This window comes from Solanum verrucosum, unplaced genomic scaffold (assembly GCF_900185275.1).
Source record: "Solanum verrucosum unplaced genomic scaffold, falcon-dt-bn FXZP01000103.1, whole genome shotgun sequence".
Lineage (NCBI taxonomy): Eukaryota > Viridiplantae > Streptophyta > Magnoliopsida > Solanales > Solanaceae > Solanum > Solanum verrucosum.
Genome location: NW_026020048.1, coordinates 7,812,094 through 7,835,441, shown reverse-complemented (window position 1 = coordinate 7,835,441; position 23,348 = coordinate 7,812,094). Strand labels below are relative to the sequence as shown.

The 23,348-nt window shown below is 34.0% G+C and overlaps 3 protein-coding genes across 4 annotated transcripts; all 3 read left to right on the top strand.

Moving 5' to 3' along the window:
* Positions 1-1,599: 1,599 nt before the first annotated feature.
* LOC125822346 (LEAF RUST 10 DISEASE-RESISTANCE LOCUS RECEPTOR-LIKE PROTEIN KINASE-like 1.4) lies at positions 1,600-8,040 on the top strand. Its single transcript, XM_049501742.1, has 4 exons — positions 1,600-2,496; positions 6,309-6,344; positions 6,437-6,790; positions 6,868-8,040. The coding sequence occupies exons 1-4, from the start codon at positions 1,722-1,724 to the stop codon at positions 7,755-7,757; spliced, it is 2,055 nt and encodes a 684-aa protein (XP_049357699.1). The 5' UTR covers positions 1,600-1,721; the 3' UTR covers positions 7,758-8,040.
* A 2,819-nt stretch (positions 8,041-10,859) lies between these two features.
* LOC125822366 (uncharacterized) lies at positions 10,860-11,580 on the top strand. Its single transcript, XM_049501764.1, has one exon. It carries the CDS (start codon positions 10,905-10,907, stop codon positions 11,364-11,366), a length of 462 nt encoding a protein of 153 aa, XP_049357721.1. The 5' UTR covers positions 10,860-10,904; the 3' UTR covers positions 11,367-11,580.
* Positions 11,581-16,337: 4,757 nt separating this feature from the next.
* Positions 16,338-21,232, top strand: LOC125822356 (uncharacterized). 2 transcript variants are annotated; one of them, XM_049501752.1, is made up of 9 exons: positions 16,338-16,453; positions 16,587-16,634; positions 16,773-16,842; positions 17,106-17,196; positions 17,277-17,338; positions 18,451-18,719; positions 18,817-18,850; positions 18,930-19,061; positions 20,851-21,232. In XM_049501752.1, exons 1-9 carry the CDS (start codon positions 16,433-16,435, stop codon positions 21,036-21,038), a joined length of 915 nt encoding a protein of 304 aa, XP_049357709.1. In that variant the 5' UTR covers positions 16,338-16,432; the 3' UTR covers positions 21,039-21,232. The 2 variants fall into 2 exon arrangements, with proteins under 2 accessions (XP_049357709.1, XP_049357710.1); XM_049501753.1 differs by having other exon boundaries at positions 18,930-18,995; positions 20,851-21,141.
* Positions 21,233-23,348: the final 2,116 nt, after the last annotated feature.

The following is a 23,348-nucleotide window of genomic DNA, read 5'->3' as shown; positions in this document are numbered from 1 at the left end:
TGTCCGGTGAAAAGAAGATAAATGAATATTAAACCTAACTCAACCCAAGAGATTAGCTCAAGAGGTTTCCTTAGCCGTATAAAAGAGATCACCCATCCCTTGAAGGGCTGATGTATGACTTTTCACACCTCCTCTCAAAGAAATGGATTTTGGGCCTAAATCAACCTCAAATGTTAGCTCAAAAGGTGAGAATTGTCCGAGCCATATTGAGGAAACCACTCATCCCTTAAAGGAACGATGTGGGACTCTTCACACAAACTTACCTTGATACATTAGCTTTTTCACTTCTTCAATATTGGCCATAGAAATAGGGAAACCTTGTGGACGCTAAATGTGTCGTGAACTTGAGCTACTATCATAATTGGGGAGGAAGTAGGTGAGTGATCCACACTGAAGTTGCACTCTTTTGTGGCGTGGGATCACATATATGCATCCGATTTCACACATTCATTTGGTTTTGTTCATCTCCTTTGTAGAGTGTAATTCATACTTATTCAGGAAATACTTATACCAACTTTCTCCCACGATATATTTGTTTACCATGCAACATATTTCTTAATCCTATTATCTTCTGGTTTTGAAGATGGATGTTTGTCCATCCTTACTCTGATCACATTTCCGCCTGAAATTCTCATCTTAACCTTTAGTTTACGATTAGCCACTATCATTTTGAATACTTGTCACCAAATTGACGACCACACGAATCTCTAATTTTCGAGACATAGAGCCCGTTTGGATTGACTGATTAAAAAGTAGTTGATAAGTTTCAAGAGCTGAAAACTACTTTTAGATGTTGAAGTTGATTATATAAATAATCAATTACATATGTGGACGGAAGTGCAAGTAGTTGTATTTGGTAAAAACCTGTTGATAAACACTTTTTTCGGTAAAAATGGCCGAAAGTGTTTATGAGTTGTAAAATCATAACTTAAAGGTGACCAAATTATGTCATTTGGTTGAATTTGACTTATAAGAACTTTTGGTGTTACCAAACAAATAGGTGTGCCAAAAAGTGATTATAAACTAATTTGACCAACTTATAAGCTTTAAAGTGAATTTCAGTATATGAAGAAAATGGCAGTGTGGAGCAATCATGGGATATCTTATCATCCGTCATGTAACGCAAGTTTTGACACGTTAGAATGAACTATTTAGCACATGACTTGGGGTACTTCATCTGTTTTTTTAGCGCATAATACATGTCTTGATTTTATGACCACTCGTCTTAGCTAAATGGTTTCTTTCACGGGACCAATTAGTTCCTACTCACCAAATATAAATAGACGACTCTTATCATAGTTATTAATTAAATTTCGTGAGTCATGCTAGTGGTTTTATATATAATTAAAGTAATATGATTTTTTTTAAGACACGGTGTTTGTTGAATTAGACCAAGTCTAGCACCACTAAATTCCAATAGAAGCTTCTATATCACCCTTTTCTTGTAAATATATGCGAAATTTGGTATCTGTTTCGTCAAAAGATCGTTCTACTGGTAGCTATATGTTGACCAAAACATGACAAATACAGCACCCCATCTTTATCATTGAATTTTATGTCTCATCTTCCTAATTTAATTTGTTGTTCTCTTCCAAACTCCTTTCTCTGTCCCTTAAGTCCTCATCTCCTTTCAGCTTAGCTCCTGAATAAAGCTCTTTTGCCACCACTACCAGTTAGCGCCTCTCTTTCTAGGTGGTGCTAGTTCCCTTAATCAAACAGAAATGCATCCTTATTCTTTGCTCTTCACTACCACAATATTTATCTTGATCTATATACCGGGGTCTTTCTGTCAAGATGACGAGCAATACAGGAATTGTGGTGAGCTGTTTCGCTGCGGCAGCATGGATATAGGTTACCCTTTTTGGGGAGGGGGACAACCAGAGTATTGTGGTCATCCAAGTTTTGAGATCAAGTGCGAAAGTAACATACCCAAAATTGCAATTGAATCTACAAGATACGAAGTGATAGATATCAACGCTCCTAATCGAATTGTAACCCTGGCTCGGGATGATTTACGGAGTAGTATTTGTTTGGATAATCCTAAGAATGCCTCCTTTGATTTAAACACTTTCAGCTATGTTTCTAGTGACCTGAATATTACTCTGTATTTCGGCTGCACCGTCCGCCCTGGTTTGCAATTACCACCTTCGCCTCCAAATAGGTTCAATTGCGATAGCAACATGTTTGGTATATACACGCTGATCAACGTTCCCTTCGACCTTAGTCTGGTAACATGCCAGGAAAAAATAATAGCTAGGGTCAATCAAACGAGTGCTGTGGCATTAGCCAGTCCTACAGCATCCGTGGAAGTTCTAAGAAGAGCCATTGCTGGCGGTTTTTCAGTTAATTGGACGGCAGGTATTGATTCTAAGTGCCAACAATGCCGCACGTCAGGTGGAAGATGTGGATCCAATCCAGATTCTGGAGACTTTGCTTGCCATTGTCTAAATGGTACTCATTCAAACGACTGCAACGACGGACAAAACCAAGCCGGCGGTAATCTTCTCTCTACTATTACTCATAATTTAATTCGTCCATTCGTTTCCAGATAAATACATGTCCGATCCAAACCATCATTCCAGTCCTTTCCCAAGAGATTTGAATTACATACGCTAACTTAGTAAAGATTCTTTCGCAATCAGTATAGTATCAAAAATCAGGATAACTTTGAAGGAAAAAACCTAACCTTCTTAATTATTTTGAAAAAATATTTATTTCGAACTAAATATAAAAACTAAAAACATTATATAATATGGACCAACGGAAGTACTTTTTTGCATTGCTTACCTAGAATTAAACTCTCTATAAAATTTTGTACGGGTTTAATTTTGTCCAAATTCCATATGAAACTCTGAATACTACAGCCTCTAGCCCTCTATCTACTTTGGTCCAGCCCCAATTCTTGAGCGTGTTAGTATAGCTCCTTTTTTTCTTTTTTTTTATATCAACGTAAATAATTGTATATATTATATGCAAAGAATATTCGTACACGAACTTCCTTATGTGAAATTTGAAATCTTTGAAAAATAAGATATGTTATTACTACAACAAAATAAAAAACTCGGGACCTAATTTTAGACTTAGTACTGTGTCTGTGTTTCTGCCGTTGTTGTATTGTTTACTTCTCGTCGGCAATTCAACATTTGGCATTGTCAAAACACAAGAAACTACTATTCTTAATCCGAGTAGAATAAGCCTCGGATTAAAAAATATTATAAATAATAGGAAAAGTACAATAATTCTCTAACTAACCAGAAAAAATACATATATTTCATTGAACCTTTTTATTGACAAAGTAAACAAGGATACAGTTCTTTATTTGTAGTTCTTTTACTTTTAGTTAGTTCTGTGTTATAATTCAAACTTGGTTGGCGCTTGAATAAAACGCGGGAAACTGAAACGACTTTTTTACTGTGAAATTATTGTATATATTACCTGCCTCTTTAAAAAAACACAATTTGATTTTAGATAATTCTATTCATTGATCAATGCATTAAACATATATAATAAAAAATAAAAAATTACAGTTGGTTTTTTTTTTTTTCTTGTTTCTAGTGGAATTCACACTAAACCTTTTATGATTCAATTTTATTGAGGTTTGACCACACCAAGTTAGGTGCTACTCCCCCGATTTCATTTTACTTTAATTCATATCTACTTGACATAAATATTAAGACAGTTTTGGTTAAGAATATTTTTTATTGAATTAATTTTTATTAATAATATACTGAAACCTTAACTTTAATTATTGCTAGTTTATATAGTTATTTAATATTAAAGATAGTAATATGGGCAAAATATAATTAAAAAACTTAATTTATCAAAATGGACAAATAAAAATATCTGAAAAATTAATTTATTAAAATGGATAAATAAAAATATAAAGACCAAGTAAAATGAAACAGAGGGAGTAATTACTCTTTTGGTCTTGGTTTATAAATTATATAGATCCTTAACATTCAATTTTTTGGCATAATAAATAAATATCCTTTTTAACTTGACTTCATATTTATGTCCTTCAATTTTTTATTTATACAAATTGTTGTCCACTATTCTATTTTTGGATGTTGTCCGTTATACTATTTTGGAATAGCTAACATTATCTATCCACTTTATGAAATCAATTGATAATTTTACAGTTAGTTCATAATTTACCCTTATCATTAAATAGTTATTTCTCTATTATATTTTTTTAAATATTGTATTTATTATATTCAAAAGATGGTATAGTAAACTTACCCTTCTATTTATAATAAATAGTTATTTAAATTTGTATAAAATTAAACAAGTAGATATACGCATCTTATATGCTAATTCGTGTGAGATATCATGTAGATGCATATGTCTACTTATTTTATTTCATACAAAATTTAAATATACATTTTTGTATATCCAAAATTGAATGATATAAATGTCATATTAGACCAAGTTAAAATGTATACTTAATGTCATATTAGACCAAGTTAAAATATATTAGACCAAGTTAAAATGTTTCATTAAAAGTTAGGCGTCTTTCAAACTTCTTTCTTTTCATATTCAACGTGAGTAGTAATAATATTCAACTTTCAGTCAAATCCTTTTTGTCTCTCTCTTTCAAATGTAATCTCAGATTCTCACCATCTTCCAAATTCCCTTTCAATAATAATATACAGATATGAATCTACAGACTACAAATAATTCTATCTATGACTCTCACTCACTCATTCTCTCTTCGTATTCCAAATGACTCTCTCCTATCCTTCCACCACCACCAATGGCCGCGGCGGCGCCACCACCACAACTACTCTCTTCTTCGCCACCTTTATTCTCACAACATCCTTCTCCTTCTCCTTCTCTGATGACAACGTCTTATTCCCCAATTGTCATCTCACTTTCTCCTGTGGTTCCATCCGTAACATCACCTACCCATTCACCGGCGGCGATCGCCCTAACTACTGTGGCCTCCCGGATTTCAAACTCCGATGTGTTGACGACAAACGCACCGAGTTCACTCACCAATCACTTACTTACCGTGTTCTTTCTATTAATCAGTCATCAGAGACCATGACCGTATCGAGAATCGACCTCTGGAAAAATTCCTGCCCTTCGCAATTCATCAACACTACTTTTAATTCTACTCGTTTCAACGTCGACCGTAACGAAGACGATGAACTTTCGTTGAGCTACGGCTGCGATGTTTCTGCATTGGTTATCACGCCTCAGAATTTGTTCAACTGTAGTGTAGACGGTTTGAATTTCACCGGCGCATTTTACTTACTAGGTCCAATTCCAAGTGACCCTTTTCTGAATGTCATAACTTGTACAACAATGGTCACTGTTCCGATGTTTAGAACAGTTGGTAAAATGCTATATAGCAATGAGATTACTCTTGGGGAGGCATTGATGCAGGGGTTTAGTGTGAAATATGATACCCCTTATGATAGGCGCTGTTCTGAGTGCAAGAGTCTGGGTGGGAATTGCGGATTTATTGTGGGGTTGTCTCAGCTAATTTGTATTTGTGGAGAAATGCCTTGTACATTTCTTCAAGAACATTCTCATGAAAGTTCCTCACAAGGTACTGACAACTGAGAACTTTATCCTTTAATTTTACTACTAATTAGGAGTTCTTATTATTAAACATAGAAATCTATAGTTTGAAATTCGGGACTGAATGGATTTAGCTTAACAGTAACCCAGTTAGAGAATCGGTACATATAGGTGTCGATTGTTCTAGTTGATGAATCCTGAGTTCATGGTCTAAGACATTGTTTGTTCTACTCCGACATGATTACATTGCGGTTGATTGGTATATGTGTAGTGGTGTATCCCGTGTAATCTTACAAGTGTGGTCTAGGAAGGGTGTTGTGTGCACAGTCTTCGCCTTACCTTGTGAAGTTAGAGAGGTTGTTTCCAATTATAATTTCATGCTTTTGCATTTATATTTGTTATGACTGCATGAGTAGTTGTTATCTTATAGCGCCTATTATATAGGTCTTTGATTCAAGGGATACCTAAAAAACACTATGCGACGTACTAACACAAAAGTGAACTTGAAACGAAGTGTAATCCAATGTGATTTACTAGAATCTTCATGTTAGTTTTTAGATTTCCATGGTATGTTCTCTTCAGGTATCCCTAGGAATTCTTGTTACAGTATGCTTCTTTCTTATAGTTTGTACTTTTCAGATCTATTATTAGCGAATACACCCATTTCATCTCGCCACATGAGTTTTGTTAGTTTCTCCTAATTACAGCCGGATATACCTTATGTTTACCTGAGCATCAATTGTAGTTACCACTTAATTGACGACATTATGACTGTTTTGCAGATAATCGAAAGAAAAATCAGACGCCACTTGCAGTAGGTATTGTCTTTGTTCTAATGTTATACGAGTACAACTCAATTGACACGGTCAATGCCTTGAGAAGATTGTAAACTTTCTTCTTTCGATTGCAGGCATTAGCGTAGGAGGTGCTGTACTTGCTGGCATTGGTGTTGGGTGGCTAGTCTTCTTCTGCAGACAAAAGAGAAAGCGGATTGCATCACAGACTTCAGCTTCCCAAACCGAAAGGAAGGATCTTCCAATTTTAAGTTCAAGCAATGGGCTGAGTTCCTCTTCTACTCCTTCTTCAACCACTTTCACCAGAAGCATTCCCTCTTATCCCTCTTCCAAATCTGAAGCTGATTACGGGAGGGGAAGCTCCTACTTTGGGGCACATGTCTTCAGTTTTGCTGAACTTGAAGAAGCCACAAATAATTTTGATCCATCTAAAGAACTTGGGGATGGTGGTTTTGGTGTCGTGTACTATGGTATGTGTATTCTCTTTCTTGCATTATTATTACTTTGTGAGAGGGCTTCCTAACAATTCCAAGTAATTTGTTATCAGGCAAGCTCCATGATGGTCGCGTGGTTGCAGTCAAGCGCTTGTATGAGAACAATTTCAAGCGTGTGGAGCAGTTCATGAATGAAGTAGAGATTTTAACTCAGCTCCGCCACAAGAACCTAGTGATGTTGTATGGGTGTACATCTAAACGAAGCCGAGATTTACTGCTTGTTTATGAGTATATACCAAATGGGACAGTGGCAGATCATCTGCATGGTAAACGGGCCAAATCTGGCTTACTCTCTTGGCCTGTCCGAATGAACATAGCCATTGAGACTGCTGAAGCTCTGGCTTATCTCCACTCCTCAGATATAATACACCGTGACGTCAAAACCAACAACATTCTGTTAGACAATGATTTCCATGTGAAAGTTGCTGATTTTGGGCTATCAAGACTGTTCCCAAATAATGTCACACATGTCTCTACTGCTCCACAGGGTACACCAGGCTACGTTGATCCTGAATACTACCAATGTTACCAGCTCACTGAAAAGAGTGATGTCTATAGTTTTGGGGTGGTCTTGGTAGAGCTGATCTCATCATTAGAAGCTGTGGATACCAACAGGCACCGCCATGATATTAATTTGTCTAATATGGCTGTCAACAAGATCCAAGGCCATTCAATTCATGAATTAGTTGATCCAAGTCTTGGATACTCAACAAACAGTTCCGTGAGGAGGATGACTACATTAGTCGCTGAGTTAGCTTTCCGATGTCTGCAACAAGAGAGAGATCTGAGACCTTCAATGCAAGAAGTGCTGGAGACATTGAGAGGCATCCAGAATGGAGAGTCGAAAGCACACAATGCTGAGGTACTGGATATTGTGGTAGATGATGTTGGGCTCCTAAAGGACTCCTTTTCTTCTCCGGATTCAGTTGCCACTGACAAATGAGTTGACAGCTCCACACCACATTCTAGTGGATGAAATATGTTTTTCAGGTCGGTTGAATTCAATGCTAGATGGAGAAGCAACTACTATTTTGGCACTTGTGATCAGTGTCATGTTTGGGCTAGTATCTCGCGTCTTCCATAGATAATTAATTTCTTATTTTTGCTTACATATAGTTATCTTGTTATCGTCAATATTTTCTGTGGGAGATTATCTAAAACTGCTTTTCGCGTAAGGCAATGTATATAAATAGTGAATAGGGCTGCCAACATTCTAGTATACATATATATGCATCTTTTGCTCTTTGTACATCAGGTTTTGTTTCTTTACCGACCTTCTGTTACCTTAAAGTTCATTTATGCTGAGGACATGAAAATCATATGCAACAACAATAATGCAAAAAAAATGCACTGCAGCAGAACATATTCTGAGCCTATTCGTAGCTTGGAGTGCTAGGTTTTGCCTAAGGAACATGCTCTGATATTAAATTGTAAAGAGAAAAAAGGAACAGAACTCCAATTCGTGGGAACACCCTACCTATTGCTCTAGAGAGCAGAGGTAGCATATATTATAGTCGTTCACGTGAATTCATTAGTTTTTCCTCAAAAAAATTCACTAAATATATATAAATATTTAATTGTAAATTCAGTAATCACTTTATATTAACATGAGATCATTATAAAAACGCATAAATTTCAATTTGAGAATACACCTGCAGGACCACATTGATTGATCTATCGTATACAACTTTATTTTGCATTTATTGCTAAAAGAGATTGTTTCTAAATTCTAGGACTTCCTGGCCGGCCACAATAGTTTGCTTAATTACTATATGTCATTTCAGAGGAGAATTTTTACAGAGTTGATGGACTTCCAAATTTCGATTTGGAAGCAGTTAATCCTAGAATGTCATTCATCAGTAGTAATTGTGGAAATTTCCTTGTGATCCTGCAAAGTAGGTGAGCTCAATACCTGTTGGCTTTTACTTGCTGATCATAGAATTGAATGTTTCAACTTTTTCCAAGTCAATGAAAACTAACAAAAGAAAATGGAAGCAATTTTAACCCCTCACAAAGAGAATGTCTACTGCCGTCTGCCTTGACTTCCTTTCCGATTACCACCTACTTTCTTTAGCTTCTACCTGACATAAAATTAACGCAAATATGACATTGCTCTAGTACTAATAAATCGCCTTACTCTAATTTACTCCCTAGAAATCGCCTGTCTGGATTGACTTTTGACTTATTTTTGCTATTTTGACTTTATAACAAGTATAAGATGTTTTTAATTTTATTCGAACACTTTAAACGGTTTAAAACTTATTTTAACATAAAAACACTTGAAATAAGCGATCTACACTAATTTAGTTGCTCGGTCTAACGCCTATGGGGTTATTTGAGATACTTATATCCATAAACTAAACTAATAACAAAAAGATATTTAAACGTACGTTGTAATTCAAATTGAGAAAATTCAATACGTATTAAAAGTATGGTAAAGTGGACAATTTTTTATTTTACTTTTTCAAAAATTGCCTTAAACAAGAAGTGCTATTAATATGTAAGAATGCTACACGTGGATACATTTCAAAGGCAAAACAAATCACTTATGTTAACACAAACATGAGAAATGATAAGAAATTAGTGGGGAAACGACAAATGTGATAATGTAAGTTACGATACTGGTGACAATAGCGTTAACGCCGAATAATGAGATGGTCATCATCCTATTTTGTTCCGTTGATGGACAACTACTCCACATACGCATGCAATTATATACATTAACTTTTAAATATTCAAAATCCAAACTTTACTCTTCTTGCTTCCTCTTAAATCTTGATCTCAAAGGCACAATAACATGGTTGAATCATCTATCCCAATAAATAAAATGTAAAAAACAATTACGTTTGAAATTCAAAATTCACTTTTACATAATTAAATTCGTATGTGAGAATTTTTCAGGTCTAACATATATTGGGTGAGATGAGTCCTCATTTGATACCATGTAAAATATGAATTTGAAACCTAACTCAATCCCAAATTTCATTAACTACTAATTGAAAACTTTTTCATTTTTCAATGATAACTAATTAACGTATCTTTGGAATTAAAGAATGGAGAGTGGTCCTTTCATCTATCTTTGATAAGGAAGAATGAACGGGTCCAGTCAATGTATACACATACCGCGCATAGGAATTATAATGGTCCCAAACTTGGATAAATATGCACGAACACGTTCAACCAATATGTATACATAGAACATGGAATTGAAACTTAGGGAATATACAAGTGGCCATTTATTCTTAATAAACAAAATTCATATACAATATAGTTTTAAAACTTCTTACAATAACTCATTCTACATTAACGATATGTATTAACAATAGAAAAAATTATCTAAATACATAACTTATTTTATCATATCCTCTAAAATTCTTTACCGTTTGAAAAGATTATAAGAATCCCTACTCTCTCATATTCTCGATTACATCACTTTACGCGATATATCGATTGGATACATCACCATACAGGCACACACGATGTATCGGGACGTAATACATCACTATATGTGATGTATTGAAACATAATGTATCACTTAATGCAATGTATAGGCCGAATATATCACTATAGGTGATTTATCAGGACGTACGCGATGTATCTGAAATTGGAATGCGATATATCAGAACATTTTTGGATGTATCCGAATTTTACCAAATTTAAGAATTTTTGTAATTTTAAAAAAATATATGAATAAGATGTAATTAGCTCTTTTAACACTATAAAATTTGTGTAAAAATTACTTTTAGGTTAACAATATGTATATATAAAGGCTAAATTCAAAACTAAAAAAGTTCTAATACGATATGGTAAAAAGGAAGAAAAACTGGACCCACAAATGAAGAGTGATTCCTAACTTGGGAAAAGAGGCCACGTTTCAGTTTCAGTATAATACCGCGGCAGGCTTATAAGTGGGGAGGATAAAGAAAAGCCTTAAAAGACCCAAAACAGACGGTCCATATTCTTCGGCCTTGCTAAATCCTCTGAATTCCCTTCCCAATTCCCCCTCTCTTCACTCCCATTTTTGCCAACCAAATTTTTTTTACTAATACTGTTAAATTTGTAGAAATACTTACCTCAGATCGCAACGAAAATGGCTACTTTGCAGAAATTCAAGCTTCTCGCAACTCAATGTGCAGTAGCAGGAAGTCCAACCCGGAGTCCAACAACAAGCCCAGTTATTCACCTCCGCCGACGGAAGACTCTCCGTATGCTCCTCAGCCGTAGCATCGGCGGCGGAAGTGGCCGTAGGCTGCCGCGACGGGAAGTCTGTTCGCCGGATCGGTTCGTTGGAGAACGCGATTCGACGGAAAAGGGGAAGGAACTTGTGGTCAGTCATAAGCTGAAGGACTTGTTTGTTTCGTCGCCTCCGTCGTTTGCTGAAAATACGAGACAAGGACTCTCGCCGGCAGCCTCTGGTGCCGGCGGCGGGTTTAGCTCGGGATCAGCTGTTCGGAGAATAGGTTTACGTTCGCTTCGGCCGTTATCGGCGACATTCCGGCAACGGCTACTGAGGAGGGCTTGGCGACCTGTACTTGTGAGCATACCCGAGTAAATTACCAATTTACTAGGTATATTGTACCTGATTAATTAGACATAAAATAAATACGAGTAGTGCAATCATATATTAGGAGTTAAAAACTTATTAATCCTCTTTGATTTTGTGTGGCAGAGTATATCCTTTTACGTAGCTTAATTCCGTAATTTTTCCAATTTTACGGCAAATTACCATGAACAATGATCGTAAATTTGAAATTTCATTAATGACTTTGATCTAAAAAGTTCACTTTGCGAGTAATTTGTATTTCTCTAATTTAATTATGTGTGGAAGGATGAAGCAAAAAATTAGTTCCAAATTTCATCTTTTGTGTTTAGAATAAACAGTAAAGTGATTTATTAAAGTTTTACTTTAGTTTTTGCTAGATTGTTCAAACACTGAATTCACCACTTTTGCTTCTAATTTCCATGGACGAGAATTGTCACTTGCTTTTTCTACTTTTTCCCAACACTCCTAGTAATAGAAGAAAACATGTCAATAGGAAAAGATAAAATTCATCAATTTCGAGAATTTGAAAAATTTTCTTTAATGATCAAATTTGGTAATTTCGATAAGAATTTGTTTTCTTTGTAATTTGAACCTCTAAAGCAGTTTGGAAGTCACAAACATTATGGAGAACATAATGCCTATTGCAGCATGAGATTTAGCAATTCAAATCTAGCCAACACAATCATTCAAACTTCATGCATACCCAAACCAAAGTCTTTTAGCTCCTTTAACAACTACACTAACATACCCAATAAAATCTCACAAATGACTAGTATAAATTCAGGGAAAAGAGAGTGATAATGACAAATAGTTTTACAGTTTTATTCTTCTTATTGTTGCTATTGTTGGGTAGCTTGTACACTCGTTTTCAGCAAGGAAGTACTAGTGGTACTACAGAGTCTAGCAGAATCTTTTAACGCATGCATTGGTAATTGGCTTAACAGTTAAATAATTACAGAAACTGCACAGCCCATGTCAATAAAAATAGGTTTTTTGACCTACAAGGCAAGATATCACTATTTTAATCTTTATTTTTAGTAAAGTTGCAGAAATTTAATGAAAAATATTAATATATTGTTGGTTTGGTAATGAGAAAAGGGTATGGTGGGGCAAGTTGGTATTGAAAGTGTAATAGAGAGATAAAAAGTTGATAAATAATATAATACTATAAAGTTCTGTCTCATTTTACTTCGTATTTTTGCTTTGTTCCCATACTTAACGCTTTTTGACAAAGCTAAGTGGGGTATGTGACTATGATTTTATATTTAAAATTTAAAAATATGAATGAATGAGATTGGACACCTCTTATTTTTATTGTTGAAATAGTGTGCACAGAATCAACAATTTGTCTATATATCATCTAATTTTTGAGGTTTGGCTTGTCAATTGTATTTTTATGGTTTGTATCTCTATTAATTTTGAAGTCTAACTAAATTTAATTTATTGCCGAAAAAATCATAATTGGAGACCTATTTAAGTGTTTTTTAATATAGACGATTGATTATATATTCAATAAGACTCAAATTTGAAATTTTGATTAGAAATGAATGATTACTTACTAATCCATCACTAACTTTGTTGGTTGGCTATAAACTATAGTTGCTAATACGTTGGTTGGTGCAGTTTCTTTTATTTTCTATCTATACTTCTTTTTTATTGATTCATGTTAAACTGTACTCCATCCATCAAAATAAATGTAGTTTTTAGCTCATTTCATAGCTATTAAAAATATATTTTGAGCTTTTAAATATGTAAATTGTATCCTAAAAAGATTGTAGATTTATGTTTGGATTGACACAAAATTTTAATTGTTTTGAATATCCCTTACTATAAATCATGTTATATAAAATGGAAAAGGAGTATCATTTTATTTTTATAATTTTTCTAGATGTAGTGTGTACTCCCTACGTTCACTTTTAATTGTCTAATACTATACTTAAAATATTTATTTATTTTTAACTTGTCACTTTTAGCACATCAAAAGAAAATTATAATATTTTTAATATTTTACCTTGGCATCAACTTATTCTTCAAATTATTTCTCAAGACATAAAACTAGACATTGATTATTAATATGAATATTATGATGAAATGCTAATATATATCAATCAGTATTTCACTAGTTTCATAAGAAACGTGTCATATTCAAAGTGAATAAGTGAAAGTGAACGGAAGGAGTATTAGTAGTAAGGGTTGAGTTAAATCATTGAATATGTATAATGACTGTATATATGTAACATATATCACATTTGAGATGCATGTGAATATGTGACCTATACTAATAATAAACTTTTTCACTTAGCATTATAATTGAAGCTTTAAGGAAAAGTAGAGGTACCAAAGCCATGCAAACAAATGTCCAAAGAAGGTATATGTGATATGTCATCTCCCTTTTCCACAATCACATGGACAATATATAGTGCTAGACAGATAACAAGAATCCGAATGCTTAGTACTATAGGCAATATCTTCAATAAATCTATCCTGGTTTTGCTTACTTGTGAAGTCAACCACGTAAGAATTCAATTGATCGAAGGTATTGTTTTGGCTTCAACTTTATAAAAAGTTTACTCCTACAATAGTAATGAGATTATATTATTTTGAACTCGCGAATTCAAGGTTATATATTTATCTCGACATGGGTGGATTGAGGATAAAATCACGATGGGAGCTAAAGCAATTTGAGCTAGTTATTCTAGTCCCCTAAAACTCGCAGAAATCAAAAAATCTGGAGAAAAAAAATCGAGGTTGAAAAATCTGACTTTTATTTATTTGGTTTATAAATTTAAAAATTCGATACAAATGGTTTGAAATCAATTTGGTCTGTGTATACCCCTAATTGTAAGTTGTTTCGTAAATTCTAGTCTATTAGTGACAATATACCGTTTGAATTGACGAAGATTTTGTCCAAACTCTCAATAAAGGGCATTCAATAGTTTGTTACAAAATATACAGTTTCTATATAATATATTTCTTACAAAATCTGTTTACAAAATATTTGTTAATCAACACTTTTATATTAGTCTTTTTATATACATAATATATTTCTTACAAAATATTATTATACCGTATTTGAGTATGAGTGTTATAGAAGGGTAAATTTTACAAAGAGTATACTATTATATGAATGTCATTATTGTTATAGAGAAGTAAAATATAATATGAAAAATCAATTCCAAAAAAAATCATGTCAAAATAATAATATACAGATTTAATGATAGATAGAGTTAATAATTAACGGATCATTAACCCGCCCAATCTATAGAAAATTAAGAAAAAATGGCACAGCATGTACTCTCTTTTAACTAATTGGCAACATATAGCCCCTTCTTATTTTTATAACAAAAAAAGTATTTTTAAAAATAAAATTGGCATATTTTGGCCCTTTTTACCCACGTTAATATATGGGAAGTAATTTATATTTAAATTAATTATTTTTTTAAAGTTGGTAGCAGCATGTTGCAGTTTTATTGGGAAGTGGGATTTTGTTCACTTTTTTTTCTCCTCTTTTCTCATATGCACGTTTTCTTTTATTGGTGAATATTTATTGATAATGTAAACATTTATATCATTCTTCTTCATCCTTTTAAACAAAAGTGTTAAAAGTTGATGCTATATCTTCTCTAGAAGATTTGCATGTCTTCACTTTTTATATTGTTAATTTTTTTTTTGGTTTTTAAATTTTTCAAGTTGAAAGTTTTTATATTTGGGTGAAAATTAAGGAGATAGTAATTGGTATCAATTGCCATGGTTAAGAAAAATATTCCTAGAATTATTCCTAAAAAAGGAAATTCTAATTTTGATTTTGTTGAATCACCATCCAAAACTTCAAATTTTAGTCATGCAAGTTCTTCGCGGTAGCCGATTCGTAGTAAGGATAATTTAAAGGTAAACAATGTGAATTGGTTGGTGATGTTGATAAAAAAAATTCAGAAAAGAGTTATTTCAGTTGATGTTGCTAGAAGGAGAAGGATTATAGAAAGTGATGAATCGTCTAACTTTGAATAATTTTTACTTGTGTAATGTTGAGCATTTTAATTTCCAAGTGCAATCCCCATTTACACACTGAAGGAAGATTATGGAATGTATACAATTTTTTAGTGAATGAATACACGGATATGTATACATGAATTTTTGTGTACATGATTGTTCATTCAAATGATAAAAACTCATTCATGTGATAAAAGATTACTCGATTCAGTGTATATATTTTTAGTGAATGAATACACGAATATGTATACATGAATGCATTGTATACATGATTGTTCATTCACGTGATAAAAAACTAATCATGTGATAAAAGATAATTTAGTTAATTGTTTACCTATTAATCTAATAATGAAATCCAAAGGAATTGATGAAAGTATCGCATTTAGATGGGTTGAAATTAATTTAAATCAATCAAAATCAATATTTGTTGTAATAGCCACCCCTTCTGTTGAATAAACAAAATAATTTTTACTATCGCATTCTTCGCTATGATGAATCAAAACTATCAAAGATGTCATCTATTTTTCTCTGTTTGTTGTTGAAGTGCGTTCATTTTTTTGGATACACTGATTTTGAATTGGTGAATTTCATGGAAAATGAATGACCATCTTTATCAATACAAGAGTTAAATATACCCATGAAAAAAAAAACAATGTCTCCTTAATTTATGCTAATAATTAACTGCTGGTTTCATAATGGAGGGAAAAAATGCCTATTAATATGCCGAATTAATTTTAGGACAATTTGTGCTAATACTTTATTTGTCTATTTAATGCTTATTAATGTTGGGCTATGTGTTGCTAATAGTTATTAGCAGTTGTCTATATATGTCATTTCCTCGAAAATTAACGGAAATAATCCCCAGAACGTAAAGTCAAATTGCGTTATAAGGCCCAAAATGAGCCGGATCAACCTGACCCGAGGCCCAAACGGAAAGTTGCTTTAAATTAAATTTAGGTAGAAAGAAAGAAATTCTCCAAATTGGGAATTTCTCATATCTCCCGCCAAAGCTCGTCATTCAAATTCTTCGTTTTGAGAAACTGAATTGAACAACGCCGCCGGCATTTCCATTCCCCAGTTTTCCGATGTCGGCTTCTTTACCCAAGGTATAGTTCATGAATTCAGCTTTACATGTTGTTAATTTCACTGATAAATCTTCAAATCTGAATGTTAGGGTTCTCAAGAGCATTTTCCGTTACTAATATTGTTATTTCTACGGGTTTGTTGTTTTTGTTTCAGATGGAGGCGCTTTATTCTAAGCTCTACAACAAGTACGCTAAGCTCAAGGTATTTACGGATTTGTACAAGTTCATTTTTTAAATTTAATTTTTGAGCTGAACTAGGTGGGAACTTAGTGTCTTTTCCTGTTTACAATTGGTGGTTTTGCAAGAGTAAGATTTTTCATTCATCTTTTTTTTTTGGTAGAAAGAAAAAGACACTAGCATGGAGAACCTGAATCGGGAACAAGAGGAGAAATTTGTGAATTATGTGGCTGGTAGGTTTATATTTGAATGCTTACCTTGATTTTTATCTAATAATTATGGAATTTCCCCTTTTTCTTTTGTAGCTATTACGTTTTGCCAATTTAGAGATTGTATTTGTCATCTTCTTACACATTCTATACGTTGAGTCTCTGTTGAAAGTATGAAATTGTATTTCCAGATGAAATCTGTACTTGGAGAACTCATAGGTGCTATTTTTAATTACATTAGATACAAACTTGGTTGAAGGTTTGACATGCAGCTTTGTTTCTTTCAGCTGCTGATGCAGTGATTGACCACTTGAGAAGTGAAACGGACAGACTAGGGGAACAAGTAAATGAGTTGAGGAGTGAAATGACATCAATGAGGTCTGCACTCATGAGAAAGGCTTACTCTATTCAGTAAGAATAATGAAAAGAATATAAATGTGTACTTAACTCGGCTGCAGGTCTGCCAAAGATGAAGAAATGATTCAATACCAAAAGCTTTTGATGGAAGAGAACCTGAAGAGTAAGGATAAATTTTAAGTCATGGTAGAACTCTTATAATGTCTATAGTCCTATCTATATTTTCTGCTAGACAGCTAGGCAGGTTAGTATTGCTTTAAAGATATTGGATTTGTGGTTAAGTCTACGTATATGCAAGTTGAAGAAAATACCAGTGACTTCAAAGGTTCAATTTCTTGTTACTCTTATTGAAGCATAAAATTTCTAAGAGAGGTCTCTATAGTTCAAACATGTTTGAATTTCAATCCATTCAGGACTTGATGTGATTTCTTTATGTCCATTTAAAAAGAGAGATGTTCAGCCTCAATGCTTGTTTGACAGTCTTAGCAATTGGTGGCCTCAGATGGGGTTTATTTCTTCAAACATTCTTTTATATTTGATGCCTTTATCTGTCTACTTTCTACAAAACTAGATGCTCCATCTGTGTCTTCTACGGTGTTGTGATAGGCGATTGCCCTGTTGCCAATGGCGAGAGGCAAGGTGAGGTGACCCTTCATCGCCTATTGGCTTTGTGGCAAGGCGACGCCATGATAACAAAGGCGAGAAAGGTGTCCCCTTTTGTATTTTCTTAAAATAAGCAACCAATTTAGAGTTCTAAAAGTTAAAAGGTAACTTTAGGGTTTTCTTTCCAAATTTGCACAGTTGCACTCTTAGACTGCGACTCCAACCCGTCTACTCGACTAGACTTCTCCGGCGACTCCAAAGTCCAAACAATACATAGTTCTTCTTTTCCTTCTTTTTTCTTCTTCAAATTTCTTCTTCCTCTATTTCTTTTTCCTTCTTCTTCAGACTTCAGAGTTACTTCTACCTCTGTTTTTCCTCACTATTTTGACTTTTGTTCTGTTTTTTTCTCATTCAAGTTCTAGACTTTTAGTAAGTACTTTCCATTTTCAGTTTTTGAATTGAAATATTTGCTAATATGTTATAGCTATAGAGATTTGCTAATTGCTCTATGAAGGCAACTATTCATTGTGTTCCTCTGGGGATTTTAGTGCTTCTTATTATGGCTTTGCTGTTTACTTTTGAACTTTTTTGGAGATTAATATTTGCATTCTGTTGAATAAGTTTTCCAATTTTGAAATCCAAATAGTTATATAGATATTGCCAATGCTGCAGATAAGGAACTCCGTGATGAAATTCAGAGGCTTCAACAACTTGATCAGGAGGGAACCTGTTTCAATGCTAGCAATGATAAAGGAAAAAGCAGACAAATTATTACTGATGGAGATTCTATTCCAGATGCATTGGATGACTCAACCATAACAAACAAGAAACACCGTAGGCAGTCTTTGCTCATTGTACAAGACACACATACACCGTCTCCCATGGAAGAACTTCCAAATAGACCTGAACAACCAAGTACGAGTTCATATAAGTACACCGAGGTCAGTGCTACTCTCCAATTTCTATCACATATGCTAGTTTATCCGGTAAACTTGAGCTGGGATTTTACTATTCTGACCATCAGGCAATATTTTGCAGCCTGCTTGCTGTAGAAGAAATGTTGGCATTTCAGGTTTGTCCCAACTTTAGTTGTTAATTTTAATATGTGTCGTCTCCTCTTATGTAACTATTCCTTTGATGGGATATTTTAGGTGATAGTGCTGCTGACATATCTCCAGCCTCGTGCATCTTCCAAGACCTTGTTCAGTGGTTAGTCGGTATGAAATTTTCGGCTGTGATGGAAAATGAAGAATTATGCATATCAGCTCTTCATGAGTCGAGCGGTAATTTCTGGAGGAACTTTGTTATCCTGGATCTTGCTTCAATTTTTGGCCCTTTTTCTTTCTTTCCACTTCCATTTTCTACTGCCTAAGCAAATGTGTGATAATACTTGTTTTAAAATCTTTGTAATTTACAGAGGCGTCGTTCAAGTTTCAATAGTCTTAGGAAATGTGCCTTATTTGATGACTTGAGTTTTATTTGGTTGAACTTTTATTTTTTTATTTTTTTTTTAATTATAATTTGACCTAACAATAACTAGTTGGCAGTATGTCCAATTTAACTGAAAACTAAAAGTTTGTATGAACTTAAATTTTGGGATCTAAGTCATTACAATATGCGGTTGATATTAATCTTAATTTGTCTTGTGGGAGTCGAGAGATAATCAGAAAAACATCCTCAATTAAGAGAAGTTAGTCGCTGAAACTTGAAATGGTGCTTGCTTATAATCAGAAACCTAGATGGTTTATAAGAAATCATCTGATTGTTACATCTTTAGTTTCATTTCTATATGCAAAACTGGAAAAAGTTTTTCTCTTGGTGTCAAATTGAATTTTTTTCATTTTTTTTTTTCTTCAAAAGCTCTTTCAAATTTTGAACCAAATGCCACCTAAGTTTCATTTCTGTGATTTTACCGACAACAGCTGTATAAAAACCAAGCAGGGGTTGTTTGAGTGGTGAACTTCTATATTTTTAATGGTGTAATTTGAGCTACTAAATGATTCTCACTTGTCTTATTATATATTTGCTACCACAGTGCACTCAACTGTATCTACATCTTCAAGTTAACTATCTTTGGTTAAATTAAGGAGTCGTTTGGTTTGAAGTATAAGGAATAATAATCCTAGAGATAAAGTGCAAGACTATTTTACCTTTGTTTGGTTGGAGGTTAATGCAATCCTGGGATTATTTATCCCACACTTTATACCTTAGTGATGGGATAAATTATCCCATATGCATGGTGGAACAACTTTTCCCAGGATAACATAACCCGGGATAACTTGTTCCTCACCATATGACCCCTAATTTGACCATCAAATTATTTTTAAATCATATTGTTTTGTGCTAGAATTTTTTCATTCAATAGTAGTATTCTAGTTTGTGTTTACTATTATTTTCTAAATTTTGAAGAATTCAAGTAAAAAATACAACCTCAAACATTGATGAAATTTGCCACTCAAGAGAACGTAGTTGTTTTCGCCACTGAATGAACAGAGAGCTGTTAATTTATGGAAATTACTAAATTAGAAAGGAATCACTTAGGCCCCTTATATGCCAGCTCTTTAATGTTGAACTTCATTCAGATAATCAGAATTTTCAATTTCCCTTTATTCTTTCATTTCCAATTTAAAGTACAGCATTGTGATAGTTGCTCTTTAATATTTATGTGCTGCGATACCCTCACACAGAGAGAGAACTAGAAAGGCTTAGGATAAAATAATGGTGTGAATTACCGACAAGTCTAATTGATCATCTAGCTGGACTAACTATGTTTCCACAGTTTCTTGTGGTCATATAGTATGCTTTATGGTCTTTGGCTGTATTTAGTTCACACATACTGACAAGGAAACGATGTCCACATGTTTGTTTTGCGGAGACAATATAAACTTGCCTCATTACTCTAGTTTGATGCATGGAGGAAGTGATACGGTTGCTATTGAACTCTGTGGTGCTGTCATGTTTCTTCTTTTCGTTGCTAAGTGAAGCATGCATCACTCCAAGTTTAATTTGTTTATTGATAACAGCAACTTTTGGAGTTTACAATCTGAAGGTCCATTGTCTTGGTTTGTGCAGGATTATCTTTTAGTCTGACGTTGACAAAGAATGCATCTGCAGAACCAGAATTGGTGTACCGCGTATTGTCACTGGGGACTTTTGAGAGAGTGGCCCCTGAATGGATGAGGGATACAATCATGTTCAGCCCGAATATGTGTCCACTTTTCTTCCAGAGGGTGTCTCGTGTTATCAAGCTCAGTTACTGAGTCCCTTTCTCATAAGTTTCCAACTTGGGACCTGATTGGGTTTAGTATTGTATATATATCCTTCCAACTTTCTATGTTGAATTTATATTATTGTACATTCTCGAGCAGACGTTGCGTTTTAAAGATTGTGTAGTTTATTTTACTTTTACACAACTGCAAACATATATTGCGTAGAGCAAATGTCTGGGTGTAAACGGGGTTTTTCATCTTTTTTTTTTCATAGAGTTGATATTATTACTCGATCATCTGTGAGGTAATTGATTTTGTTCTGTTTTATTATATGTTAAATTCACCATGCCAACTCTCAAAACAATTTTGATGAGAATTACAGGTGCAATTATCAAACAATTAACTAGGCCTTCAATGCAAAGACAAAGGGTTGGCTATATGAATTTTTTGCGGACTTTCGTTCTATTAAAGACTGATATTTAAACTGCAACTGATTATTAATGGCAAACTAAAACAAGCTTGACGAACAATAATTACTATGTTGGACCAATTACCATAAAAGGAAACAGCTCTTAGGTTTTTCAACATATATATATTTGAGCAAGGTCATTACAACAACTATCTCATGCATGAGAAAACAACAAAAAAGTACCGAAAAGAAACAAGAAAACAGTAACAAACGAAATCCAAGAGGGACGATAAAGGTGTTTGGTGGAGGAAATTATGGTTGCTCTTGGCATCCTTATATCCATTGGCTCTAAATCTGATCGGAAAGGGAAGAATATTCGTCTACTGTGGCATTTCAGTGTAACTAAGTTAAAGCTCTTGTCTTGAAGCTTGTAGAAGAAAACTCTATTGCCCTGTGCCATCAAAGCAATATCTGCATTATAAAACCCACGGGGGATTGCATATTTTGCCTCGCCCTTTATAATCTCAATGTCTACTTCCTTAATGATCAACTCCCAATCTCGTCTTCTATTATCGAAAACCCAAAGCATTATTATCCCATTGGGTGACAAACAGGTGCACCCAAGCTTCCCCTTATACTCGTTAATAAGCCGGTGACCATCATTGTACTTATCATCAATACCGGGACAATTTGGAAGAGAGAATCTTGGAAAAACTTCTTCCCCATCATAGTTTAGAGCCATCACCTGACCATGACATAGTTGGAAATAAATCAAACCAGCTGCATGCACTGCTGGAGCATATGGCTCAAAGAAGGATGACAGAGATAACAACAATATATCTTTTCCTTGCCTCCACCTCCAATATTCTGAATCAAAAATCTCACATCGATAGTGAGTGATCAGCCCCAGTTTGCTATAATGATATAAGGCTGAGACGTCGGAGGGGACGACAACCTTATAATCTTGAAATGCAGAGGTTTTGATCTCAGCACAATGAGAGCAACTTTTTCGGTAATATAACGCATTTTTGGACTAGGAAGTTTCACCCATTGCTTGGTGCTAGGCTTACAGATATGAAATCTAGACCTCCAATTCCCCAATGTAATTACACAACATAGAATCCCTTGCATTGTGGAGGCCACAATCCTCGTGTTGACGAAGAATGCCGGAAGCTTTACTAGTTCATCAGGACGAGGAAGATGGAATGGGGTTGTAGTAGTACTATTCCCTGAACAACCATCCATTGATACAAATTCTGATAACTGGTCGCCAAATAACCGACCCTGGACAAAATATCCTGAGATATTTTGACTATTAGAACAAAATTGTGGCATGAAACTCGATTCGAAAATCATATCGTGCCATTCTTTTTTAACAGCCTTGCAAAGTGTCTAGTGTTTCCAATGATGTTCTAGTTAATATCTTGAAAATTATATCAGAAGGAAGACGTGGACGAGAAGAAGAAGCCATTGTATATATATGAATAGAAATTTTAATGAAATATGACAAGAGGAGCAATAAGTGTTTCAATAGTCATTGCTCTACTAAACACTATATATATAGGTGAAGGGTATTCCTTGATTGACAAGGAGTAGGCAAAAAAAATACTTCTTTGGAAATTAATTAATAAAACATTTAAAATATCGAACGTTTAAAAACATTTTTAGTTCCTATCACTGAATTAGAGCTTTTGTGTGTGGATCATTTATTTTTTTTCCTAAATTGTATTTATTCTACTTGTGTGAACTGTAAAATATTAGTTGAGTTCACATGGCTGGACATACATGATACATTTTTAAAAAAAATTAAAGAAGACATACACGACGATACATGTATCTGGAAAAACTACTTAATTTCAGCAACACTCCTACCATATATATCATTTCCTCTGTCCCAATTTATATGAATTATTTTCCATTTTAGTCAATCCTAAAAAGGAATAACACATTTC